A 13417-nucleotide genomic window follows, 5' to 3' on the forward strand; every position below is an offset into this window, starting at 1 on the left:
ACATGGAATCCAGATTTTTGCACAGCTTTTGGCTTTTAAAGACTATGGTCTTAAACTTTTGATCAGCTGAAAAAATCATGTTTGAGTGTAAATGCAGTTTGCAGAAAATTCCCCGCTCAAAAGTTCTTGTCTCTTGCACTGATTTTTTTCCTTTAACATTGTGAAATTGCAGTGATCAGTCTAGACGCCGAAAAAGCTTTGATACAGTAAGCTGGTATTTTCTATATAAAGTACTCAAGAAGTTTGGTTTTCACTCCAATTTTATTAACGTAATCAGGTCATTATACACAAAACCAAATGCACAGATAAAAATCAATGGACTTCTGTCAAATACCTTTGATTTAGAGTGTGGAACGTGACAAGGATGTGGACTCTCCTTTACTGTTTGCCCTTTACATAAAACCGTTACCCAACTAATAAGGCAAACTGACAATATTAAAGACATAAACATTTCTGGTGATGAACACAAGGTGGCACTATATGCAGAAGATGTGCTGGTATACATAAGTGAACCAAACAACGCTGCCTACATTATTTTAGAGCTTGAACAGCTTTGGTGAATTTGCAGGGTACAAATTGAATGTGAAAAAAACACACATACTGAAACTCACTTATAACCCGTCAAAATCTCTATGTGCTGATTTATAACTAAAAATAGACCAAACTGCCTTGAAATACCTTGGGATCCTGATCCCCAAGGATACATCCACAATAACTAAGTGTAATTATGAGGACCTTCTGACCAAAATTAGCTTGGATTTACAACGATGGACTGTCACCCCCTTCATGAGTTTAACCCAAAGAATTGAAACTGTCAAAATGAACCTACTACCAAGATTTATTTTCTTGTTTCAAGCCCTACCGACAGAAATTACAAAAAAGCAATTTATAGAGTGGGACACAATGCTTTCCAGATTTATATGGCTTGGAAAAAAGCTGAGAATTAGATTTAAAATACTACAGCTCTCAAAAGAAAAAGGGGGTATAAAAGTACCACATTTAAAGAACTACTATTACTCTGCACAAATTAAACCCTTGATAAACCTTTGTAATAAAAACTATAACCCCCGATGGAAGGGCATTGAATTGGCTCTTACTCCAGACGCCCCCCTGGCAATCTTGGGGAATAAAGATTCTGAACAGATTAAACTCAAAATTGAAAACCCCAGGATAAAATTCCAATTTAAAATCTGGACAGATGTCAAACAGGAATATAAACTACATGATACGCTAAGAATTATAAGATGGTCTGCTTACGACCCTGATTTTAAACCAAGTCAAGTAGATACCAGATTCCGTAGTTGGACATCTAAAGGCCTAACAACATATTCCTCATTAATGGATAAAGGGCAAATAAAAGATTTTCAAACACTTAAAACAAGCCATAACTTGGGAAAACAGGACTTTTATAGATATCTACAAGTACGCCATTATATTAATCGGGAAATTATTAAGCATATAGACGAGCAGGAACCAGTGCTTCAAGAAATATTAATGGCATATCAGGCAAAATCCAAAAAAGGTATTATATCACGGTTATACAAGGGACTTATGAATAAAATAACACATTCAACCTTATATGTGAAGACAAAATGGGAAAAGGAAAGTAAAATGAAAATAACAGAAGAAGAATGGCACAATTATTGCACGACTGTTTGGAGATGTACCAATTCGTATTCATGGGGAGAATTTAATTGGAAATGCTTGCTTAGACATTTTATAACACCAAAACAGAACACTTTCTATACCAGGGGGGAGTTTAAATTCCAGAGGCAATGTAGAAACACATAACCCAACCACTGACATGTATTCTGGGACTGTACGATTAAAAGACACTATTGGATAGAAATACACAAAAATATTGAAATTATCTTGAATATAAGTATACCTTTTAAATTTGCTATCTTTATGGTAGGTAACACAGAATCCCTACCTGAAAACGCAAAATATTTGTTTAAAATATTGATTACAGCCTGAAAAAATCTGTCACCAGACACTGGCTCCTCCCTGAACCCCCCACTATAGAAGAATGGATAGAGTGTGTTAGTGAAATCTGTCAGATGGAAAGAATAACATTTTTAATTTGTTTTCAATTGGACAAGTTCAGTATCTTGTGGTTCAAATGGGTGTCTTACATCAACAAAACACAATATGCAAGAATACTAGATAGTTGAAAATTAAAAGAGAGGGTTCATTCTTCAGTGTGTCTAATTGTTATACAATTTACTTATTGTTATATACGTAAAAGTAACTTTTTTCCACAATACCCCCGTTCTATGTTTTTTGGTTTGTTTTTGTTTTTTATTTATTTATCTTGTTTATGGAAATGGAAAATTTAAAGAGAAGGAATTTTGTATTTGATCACAGACTGAAATTGTGTTACTGTAATGTTCTCAATACCTTTAAAAATAAAGAATTAAAAAAAAAATCTGTCAAATCATTAATAAGAAATTTAGCTAATAGTCAAATAGCATTGACTCTGAATATCCATCCATCCATCTTCTTCCGCTTATCTGGGGTCAAGTTGCGGGGATAGCAGCCTAAGCAGGGAGACCCAGACTTCCCTCTTCCCAGTCACTTGAGCCAGCTCCTTCGGAGGAATCCAAAGGCATTCCCAGGCCAGCTGAGAAACATAGTCCCTCCAGCGTGTCCTGGGTCTTCCTCTGGGCCTCCTCCCGGTAGGACATGCCCGGAACAGCTCACCAGGGAGGCGTCCAGGAGGCATTCTGACCAGATGCCCGAGCCACTTCAACTGGCTCCTCTCGAGGTGGAAAAGCAGCTGCTCTACTCTGAGTCCCTCCCAGATGACCGAGCTTCTCACCCTATCTCTAAGGGAGAGCCCAGACACCCTGCAGAGAAAACTGAGCGGAGTGGTGTATGCAGTTCAGTGCAGCAAAGAATGTTCAGACCTCTATATTGGAGAGACCAAACAACCTCTCCACAGACACATGGCTCAACACAGGAGAGCCACCTCTTCTGGACAAGACTCATCGGTTCACCTACACCTCAAAGATAAGGGACACTATCTCAGCTACTACCACATCAAATTTTAGGTCAATATTTGAGTTATACCCATTGTTGTGTTTTTAAGGTCAGTTTGCTGTGGCAACCATTTTGGTTTGAATTGACACCAAAAGTTAATCAGTTCTAGATGTACATCCAATGATTACTTTCTGAAAGTTTAATTCAAATCAATCCAGTGGTCATGAGGTATTTTGCTAACAGAGACACACAGACAGACAAAAACACAACAGTTCACCTTCACGTTTCTGCAGCAGACAATGACGAATCATTAAATATATTTTAGACCAGATCTGTAAAATTCTTCAGACTGCTGCAGCAACATTCTGTAAAGAAATGGAACGTAAGTCTGATCTCATTTAACTGAAATGTTTATTCTAGTTCAAAGTACAGAGGATGAAGAGGAGAAAGTAAAACAAATCTCCTCAACTGGTATCATTCAAGTGGTTTCTTCATAAGGTTTTATTGTTCAGTAAGAGACAAATATAACAGACAGGATACTTTATTGGCTCTGTACACAAGATGGAAAAAAATAGTTTGGCTATTTCAGTGGAAGGGCTATTAATGACCAAAGAATCCAACAAGCTTTCAGAGAAACAAGACTAGTTCCTCAAAGTATTTTGTGAATATCCTAAGAATCTTAATATACAAGGACAAATCCTCTCTTTTAAAGACAAAACAAAAACAACAACAAAAAAAAAATGAACCACTCTATAAACATTTCTTTTTTTATCTGATAAAATTGTTAATATTTAAATAAACTTGGTTGTACCAGAAACCAGAAGGCATTTTGGACATTTTGTAGATTCTGCAGTGAAATGAAAAATGGGATGGGAGAAAAAGCTGAACACAGAAACATAAATAATAAAAAAATGTTTGCTACATATCAAACTACAAACATCAGACTAGCTTTAAATGATAAATAAAGCAACAACAAAAGTAAACATCATCAGTGGAGACATCAGATCATAAACATTATGAATACAGGTCTAAAGTTAGAACCCAGTCTGTCCATCCACACAGTCAGAGCTTGTTGAATAGACTCTGATAAAATGGTAATGACATTTAATCTACTGGATTAAAGATGGTCAGAGGCAAAACCCTGGAAACTTTGGGTCAAAAAAAACTTAATGAAACTATTTAAAGTTCAGTTGAGGTGTTACCCACAAAGTTCTACAGAAAACCAAAGCGAACAGATTTAAACACCCCCCAGCCCTTTGTTCAAGTTTTTACATGATGACAGAATGTCATCTAAACCACAAGATTAGAGTGTCTCAATAAAAGAGTTAGAGAGAGGTCAAAGGTCAGGAACAACAGCCATATGGTCACACAAACAAACTTTAGAAAATCTGTGAGGGAGCTGTGGAAGCTAGGCTTATACAAGAGGTGACTATTTTTGAGCAACAGTATGGTTTTATGCAAAGAAAGAACACCACAGATGCCATCTTTGCTTTGAGGATGCTGTTTGAGAAATATAGAGAGGGTCAGAAAGAATTTCATTGTGTTTTTGTGGATTTAGAAAAAGCATACAAAAGGGTGCCGAGGGAGGCGCTGAGGTGCTGTATGAGGACATCTGGAGTGGCAGAGAAGTATGTTAGACCGGTACAGGACATGTATGAGGACAACAGGTCAGTGGTGTGCTGTAGGAGTGACAGAAAGCTTCAATGTGGAGGTCGGACTGCATCAAGGATTGGCTCTGAGCCCCTTCTTATTTGCTCTGGTGATGGACAGACTAACAGATGAGGTCAGGCAGGAATTCCCGTAGACTATGATGTTTGCAGATGACATTGTGATCTGTGGTGAGAACAGTGAACAGGTGGAAGAGAACTCGGAGAGGTGGAGGTATGCACTTGAAAGATCAGGGATGAAAGTAAGCTGTAACAAGACAGAGTACATGTGTGTGAATGAGAGGGAGGTAGATGGAACAGAGAGGCTACAAGGAGCAGAGGTCACAAAGGTGCAGGACTTCAAGTACTTAGGGTCGACTGAGACAAAGACAAAGAGGAGATATATAGATGCAGTTAGAGAGGACCTGGAGGTAGTTGAAGTGAGGACAGAGTACGCAGAAAAACAGAGTTAGATGGAGGAGGAGGATGACTCGCTGTTGCGACCCCTGAAGACGGAGAAGACAAAAGAAGAGCAAGTGCCTCCTTTAGCACAGGAAGCCCCATTAGATGATTCAACTGATGATCTGATTCATCTTCAGGTGATCTAGATCACATGATGATTTAACTGATGATGATCTGATTCACTCGATGTTGTGCTGCTTCACCTGATGATCTAATTCATCAATTGGCTTACTGACTTCTGATCAATATTACAACAGAGGTTTCTACTCTAAATGTGAAACAGACCAGGTGAGAGTTCTTATTTTAAATGTGCACCAAAATAAAATAAAAAAAACACTTCAAACACTATTAGAAGCTGAATAATCTGATGGTTAAAAAAATCTACTTTGAGTCAGAAACCTCAGCTGACTGTTCAAGGGGATATTTGACTTTAGAAACATAAAGTTCCTGCAACTTCACCTGCAGACAAATGTTCATTAAGCCAGGACATAAGCACAGAGAGAAGAACAACAGAAACATGTTTCATGGCTCAGAAATAAGTCAAACCTTTTAGCAGCTGCATCAGTAAAACTTAATAAAAATATGAGTTATGTTTCTAGAAATGTTCCCGTCTAGTCCCATCACTCCAGGGCAAACATATGACACCATCAGAAGATTTGACAACACCCCTCCCTCCATGTCATTGTGATCCATCAAAAAAATTAAGATAATCTACAACATGTTGACAACATCATTGCTGACTTTTCATTGACATTGAAACTTCTAATCATGACAGAATTTCATCCATTTAGCACCAAAACCTGAACATAAACCCTTCTATCCACCAGACAAAACATGTGAACATTAAGAACATTATATTAAGTGTAAATGTGAATGTCTGGTAAATGTGAACATCAGATCATCTGACAAATGTATGAACGTCCCTCAAACTTGTGAACATCTGGTGAACACATGAATGTCTGGCAAACACAAATGTCTGATGAATATTTTGCTCCGCCAAGGATGGCGCCCCGGTCGTCCTCCAGAACTCTTGCTCCGCCGAGGGCGGCGCCCGGGCCAACCGCCTGAACTCTTTCTTTGTTTTTGCCGTCTTGTTTTGCTCCCCTGGCCTTCTGACAGGTCGGTTTTGGTTTGTTCGTTTTGCTTGTTTTTGCCCTCCACCCTTTGTTTTTTGTTTTAGCCTCCACCACCCTCCCGTGCTAGGTCTTGTTTTGTATTTGGGAAGTCGGGGGACATCCCTTGAGAGGGGGGTACTGTCAGGATTTGGGTTATCTTGGTGTTTTGTATTTTGGTTTGGGTTTGAGTTGGTGTTCTTGTCTTTTGTTGGCTTTGGTTCTGTTATGTCTCCCTGTTCTTGTAATCTTCCACTCATCCTCAGTCTACATTTGGTTTCCCTGCCACACCCATCTCCACCTGTCTGCGATTATCCTCACACACCTGAGCCCACTTACCTTATCTTCCTCTGTATTTAAAATCCTGTCATTTTCTCCACTACTCCGTCGGTTCATTGTTCATTAGTCCTTGTCCTGTGTTCTCCTATGTTCCTTGTTGTTGTTTGTGTTTTCGTCTCGCTGCCCAGTCAGTCTCTTGTTTTCGTTTTAATAAATTAGTTTTCTGTAGTTTCAAGAATGAGTTTGCTCTCTGGGTTCGCCTCCGTCTCCGTCGATCATGACATGGAGACCATCAACGTCTAATGAACTTGTGAACGTCTGGCAAACATATAAAAGTCCAGCAAATGTGAACATCTGACAAATGTGAACGTCTGGCTAACATGAAAATCTGGCAAACACATGAACATCTGACGAATACATGAACATCTAGCAAAATTGTCAATGTCTTTCAAACATGACAATGAACGTGTTAGTTTCCAGTAAACATCTGACGAAAGTGTGAACATCTGGTATAGATGTGAACATCCAGCAATCATGTGATTGTCTGTGTTACATGTAAGTCTCGGGTGATCATCTGTTTAACATGTGAATGTCTGGTGAACACATGAATATCCGGTGATGATGCTCTTGGTGTTAAGTTCAAAGACATTTTATAAAAGGATTTTTTTGTGTTAATGTATATTTGATTTTTGCCTTAAAAGTGAGTTTTAATTTTTAAATTTGTTCTGTAACAAAATTACTGACAATTCACATCATAAACACTGAAATTGTTAAAAAGAGGTATCTGGATACCTGAAAAAACAAAACATGTGGACACTCAGCCAGGGACTGAAAACTGAACTAACAGCCTGTGTTATTAAACGAGGGCTAAGGGACCAACCATTGTCCTTTCTGATTTCTGTTTTTAATGTCTTCAGAGGGGAGAACCTCTTCCTTGGGATGAGTTAGTTACGAAATGTGTGAGCTATGTTCAGGAACCAAGCCCTGTCTGGGTTTCTAATGTTACTGGAGGTTCTTGTCTGGCCTGATTTAAAAAAACAAAAACTGGTTGTTTCAGAAACATGAGAACACAAGAAACAACTTTATCTCTGTACAACCCATACAGAGTTCATTAAAACAAAAGGCAAGATTGGACCCATAAAGACCATATGAATCATGGACAGATCCATTTCCAACCTTCTCCAAAACAAATACTGAGCGAGTAAAAGTATAAACAGCTTGCATAACCTTGACAACAACTTATCTTTGTGACCGCAATCAGAAAAAAAAGAAAATTCTGGAAGGAAACAGTGCTGTGATGGAATCATAGTGATATGTTCACCCATTTGTGACACCAACAGGAAAATATTTGCATTTGGGAAAACATCTGCATTAGGTCTTTTGCAATTCAGTGCTTTGTTGGTGTGCTGATTTTTTCATGTTGAGATATCAAGTGGAGAAGAGCTGTTTAGGCGGAATACTGCTAAGGTGTTTGATCTTCTCGGCTTGGTGAACAGATCCATCAGGACATCAGATCAGAACTGAGGTTGCTTTTTCTGTCAAAAGGAAAGTCAGCGTGCAGTAATGGATTTGTATGAACATGTTCTTTGTGTGCATGTGTGTTACAGAATGTAGAACAGGGAGTTACTGGAATTCTGGGCTTCATGTCTACATAGATGTTCAGTCGCAGTTCTGGTTCGTTGATGGTCAGCAGTGGCTTCAGGTCATGAATTTGACATCTCAGCTTTGCTGAGAGCGATGGCCAGCTCCAGGTCCTCCTGTTCCTGCTGTCGGAGCCTCTTCAGCCGCTCACGCTCTGCCCGCTCGCTCTCACGCTTGGCCCACTCCAACTGCTGAGCCTCATTCCCGAACTGCAGAAACACACAGCGGGGAGAGAGAACACCTTCTCAGAAATGGAGTTTATACTCATGTTAGCTCATATTTAGAGAAATGTGTAAGAGTTTTGAAACAGTTTTTGTACTATCGTTTTGACTTTTCTTAGATCTTAAGATGTAGCACAGGACTGATTTCATAAGAGAAACCAATTTTAATGAAAACTAATAAAGACACAGGTTATTATTACCATTTTAAGATTTGTACACACCTCTGGAATATTTCCTTTAAAAACTTGACCAAGGATTGGTAGACATCTGATGCCTTGTCTACACAAAAACAGTTTTTCCAAAGCAGTCTTGATGCATGCTCAATAATTCAGGTAGAAAAATCTAACAAGGTTAAGTCAGGCCCTCCGGACGATTACTTCTAGTTGTCCAGAGTACCTGACTCAACCTTGTTAGATTTTTATTTGTTGCTTCTGAAAATATCTTTGTAAATATCCTCCTTTCCACGGTCGTCTATATGCTGTTCCGGATGGAGATTGCAACAACATGAAGCTCTAATACAATGTGTAGGTTCCTTAGATAGATAACGATGGATAATCTAGATTGGGTTCATGATTTGGTCTTTTGTTTTCTATTGTACAGTGCCTTGAGATGCTTTTTGTTGTGAATTGCTAGAATATACATAAACTAAACTAAACCCAGCGCCCTTTCTTTCCTTTTTTGTTCAAATAAAAATGCAGAAAATGACCCAAAATGTTGTAATTATTATGCCAGGCCTGTGTGTTACACTTTAATGCTGCAAAACACCCACACCAAAAACCAGAAAACAAGGCATGGATGATGCACATAAAGTTTATAGCCTCTGTAGGTATGAAATGTAAACACAAGAAGAAGATGATGCCCTTGGGTTGTAGGTGAGGTTGGAGGTGGAGATTTGACATCATCAAGGTTGCGTTTAGGCTGTCCACATGAAAACGCAAGAGTGGCGTTCTTTTTTCAACAATTAAAATGCTGTTTCTATATCAATGCAAGGCTGTACAGATTAAAAAAACAAAACAAAACAAAAAAAAAACAACTTTTGTATTCACAAAAACTACTAATCTTTGGATAGGGCCCAAAAACTTGTACAGGAGACTAGACTATTCAAACAGAATTGTTAGACTTCATTCATAAAGAGAAACCGATGATTTGTTCTGAATTGGAGCAGCTGGGTCATAATTCCAGATGTTCACATTTGTTCTGTAGCTCAGGCAGAATGTGATTACTGATAAGAAAGCTTTGTGTGTTAGTAATGAAGACATTTTGTGTGTCTCTGACACCTGTATAAAGACCAGACATTTCCTAAGTAATAAACTCACTGACAAAAAAAGACCGACACCCAACACTCGTAATTTGGTCCACATACAGACCAGTAGTTAGGATGTAAAAGATTTAATCTGCAAGCAGGCGGCAAATCTACATTGAAGATCTTTGTCCACTAATTTTATCCCTCCTGAGACAGAACCTTGGTCCAGTCTTTAACAACAAAATACCCATCCACACACACAATACTATGAACTGTCTGCATTATGCTGATGTCCTCCTGGGATCAGCCAGGTCCCATGAGCTCTCATGCAGTCCAACATATGGGGTCAGCTCAGGCATCAACTCCAACCCAGGGCCAATCAGCTGGATCTAGAGGTCTAGTTTTTGTCACAGTCTCATCTGTTCCTGCCACGCCTCCTGCCTCTAGTCATGCCACAGCCACGTAACTTTTCACTCCCAGTTTCAAGCCACGCCCATGTTACCATGCCCACGCAATTACCATCATCTGCTTCACCTGTTTTGCCCTGCATAAATACTCACAGCTCCCAGTCAGTCACTGCCAGATTATTGAACGGTTTATACTCAGTAGATGTCCAGCGTACCTTCACAGCCTTTGCCTGACTTCTTGTTCCTCGACCCTTGCCTGTTCCATGACCCACGAGCCTTGCCTGCCCCTTTTTGGATACTGCTTCGGACTCTGCTTCCCGGTTACCATTCTCGCCTCGCACTTCTGGACTTTGCCTTTTGGATTCTCCCTTTCTGGATTTGGCTTCTGCTCTCTGACTCATCGGTATCGATCCCCTGCCTGGACCTGGACTCTCCCTCTCACCTCAACCCCTTTCAGACACGTCTGTCTGCTACGAGACATCAAGTTACTGTGGACTTACCTGTTCCGGTCCCGCTCCAAGGCGGTCACGTGAATGTCCTGAACAAAGACTCTGATCCTGCTCCAGTTCCGTTTACAATAAATATCTTAAAACCTCGTCTTGTCGTTGTGGTTCTGAATCCTGTCAAGTCCTGCCTTGTCAGAATAATCTGGCCAAAAACTAATATGGATTCAGACGAACAACGCTGGCGAAACAACGTAGACGGAGCAATTTCCGGGTTGGAGGTTAACGTGCAGGAAATGATGCGGTTAATCCGCGACCTGTCGAGCACTAGAGTAAACGCTGTTTCTCAAGTTCCCTCGGCCACTACTCCCTCGTTTGTTTCACCTATGCACGAACCGAAGCTTCCTCCACCCGAAAACTTCTCCGGTGAGTCGAAACAGTGCAGTGTAGTACAATGTGAGATCCATTTTCAACTCCAGCCGTCGTCTTTTCCTTCCGAGAGAGCTAAGGTCGCCTACGTGGTTTCTCTTGTTTGGCAAAGCTAAACTTTGGGGCACGGCGGCGTGGCAACGAGATGCATTGTGTTGTTATGTTTACAAGGACTTTGCTGCGGAGCTTCGCAGGGTTTTTGACCCTATCGCACCTGAACGTGAAGCAGCTCGCAGATTGTTTTCATTGAAGCAAGGGAGGAGAAGTGTCACAGAATTCATTATTGATTTCCACACGCTAGCCGCTGACAGTCAGTGGAATGACTCTGCTATAACCGACGTGTTTTTTCAAGGCTTAAAGGAGGAAATAAAAGACAAACTGGCTACTCGAGATCGCCCTACAAACCTAAGAGAATTGGAGGAACTGGCTACCAGAATCGATCTTCGATTAACCGAGCGCAGGCAGGAGAAACAAGGTAACCTGTCTTTCAGGAGTCGTATGGAGGTCCTCAGGCCCTTTGTTACACCGGATTCTAACAGCACGGCTGGAGCCGTTTCCTCAGAGGAACCTATGAAGCTTGGGAGGACTAAACTATCCTTGGAGGAGCGAAACAGGCGAAGGGCGAGCAACCTTTGTTTCTACTGTGGAGCCAAGGACCATGTTGTCAGAAGCTGTCCAGTAAAAGGCCAGGCTCAGTAGGATCCAGGAGAGTCCTGCTGAGCCCAGTAAGTCGTCACAAATTCTCCTCTATGCTCATTCTCCCAGCTGAACTGTCTATTCAGGGCAATAAGACATCTACTCAGGTGTTTATTGATTCAGGAGCCGATTCAGAATTTATTGATGAGGCATTCGCAAAATCTCTTGGTATTGAGATTATTCCCTCTCATAATGATCATAAGATCACAGCCCTCGACGGTCATGTTCTGGCCCAGGACAACAGTGAAACAAGGCCTATTCAGCTATCCATTTGTGGTAACCACCATGAAACTTTGAAATTCTTTGTCATTCATTCTCCTGATCTCCCTGTCATTTTAGGAGCTACATGGCTAACGAACCACAATCCTCGAATCGACTGGGTCAAAAGGGAGATTACTGGATGGGCAGAGAAGTGTTCAGCGTCGTGTCTTTTGGATGCAGTTTTGGACTCTAGCCAATCGGATGACAAGCCCGAGAATTATCCCGATATCTCTAAGGTACCCCCTGAATATCTTGACCTCAAGGAGGTATTCAGCAAGGTCAAAGCCACTTCGTTGCCTCCTCACAGACCCTATGACTGCCCCATTGACCTCCTTGCAGGTTCTGTTCCACCCCGTGGTAGACTGTTTTCTTTGTCTCGTCCTGAACAAGAGGCGATGGCTAAATATATAAAAGAAAGTCTACAGGCATGCATCATTAGACCGTCTGTGTCACCAGCCGGAGCAAGATTCTTCTTCGTGGGGAAGAAGGATGGGTCTCTAAGACCTTGCATAGATTATAGGGGGCTTAACAACATAACTATCAAAAACAAATATCCTCTACCATTAATGTCATCCGCTTTTGATCTAATTCAGGGGGCTAAATTCTTTATCAAGCTAGATCTACGCAATGTTTACCATCTGATCCGTATTAGAGAGGGGGATGAATGGAAAACTGCATTCAATACCCCCTCAGGTCACTATGAGTATTTGGTGATGCCTTTTGGTCTCACTAATGCCCCGGCAGTGTTTCAGTCCCTAGTTAATGACCTCCTGTGTGACATGATTAATCAGTTCGTCTTTGTATATCTTGACGACATCCTCATTTTTTCTCGAGACCTCGTCTCTCACAGAGACCACGTTAGGAGAGTTCTCCTTAGACTGCTGCAAAATAAGTTGCATGTTAAGGCTGAGAAGTGTGAATTTCACCAAACTACAACTTCATTTTTAGGGTTCAATATTTCCCCCAATCAGGTCTCTATGGATCAGGCTAAGGTTACCGCTATTAATGATTGGCCTGTGTCTAAAGATAGAAAGAGTTTACAACGCTTCTTAGGATTTGCTAATTTCTATAGAAAGTTCATCAAAAGTTTCAGTCAGGTCGCAGCACCACTTCATGCACTCACCTCAGTTAAGAACCAGTTCACGTGGAACCAGGACGCTCAGACAGCATTCGACCAACTCAGAGATCTGTTCACTAAGGCACCTATCCTTCACTCACTGGATGAAGACAGACAGTTCATTGTGGAGGTGGATGCTTCAAGCTCAGGGGTCGGGGCTGTGTTAAGTCAGGTTTTCGACGATAATCAACTCCATCCATGTGCTTTCTTCTCCAAAAGATTAACCTGTGCAGAACGAAACTATGATGTCGGCGAGAGAGAGTTTCTGGCCGTCAAGTTGGCATTGGAGGAGTGGAGGCACTGGTTAGAGAGAGCCAAGGAGCCATTCGTCATATGGACTGATCATAAAAATTTGGAATATCTTAAAACGGCTAAAAGACTAAGTTCTCGTCAGGCCAGGTGGGCTTTGTTTTTTTCCCGTTTCACCTCACCTACAGGCCTGGCGAAAAGAACACAAAGGCGGATGCTCTCTCACGGA

The 13417-nt window shown here is 40.8% G+C and overlaps 1 protein-coding gene across 1 annotated transcript in view; it reads right to left on the reverse strand.

The window, feature by feature from the left end:
• Window positions 1-6272: 6272 nt before the first annotated feature.
• LOC108248746 (epidermal growth factor receptor substrate 15-like 1) overlaps window positions 6273-13417 on the reverse strand; it is a 145172-nt gene continuing 138027 nt past the window's right edge. The window contains exon 27 of the mRNA XM_037974303.1: window positions 6273-8331. Within this exon, the coding sequence (XP_037830231.1) occupies window positions 8185-8331 (147 nt within the window). The 3' untranslated portion in view covers window positions 6273-8184. The remainder of the gene's footprint in view (window positions 8332-13417) is intronic.

The sequence above is a fragment of the Kryptolebias marmoratus genome, linkage group LG24 (genome assembly GCF_001649575.2).
Source record: "Kryptolebias marmoratus isolate JLee-2015 linkage group LG24, ASM164957v2, whole genome shotgun sequence".
In the NCBI taxonomy this organism is placed as follows: domain Eukaryota; kingdom Metazoa; phylum Chordata; class Actinopteri; order Cyprinodontiformes; family Rivulidae; genus Kryptolebias; species Kryptolebias marmoratus.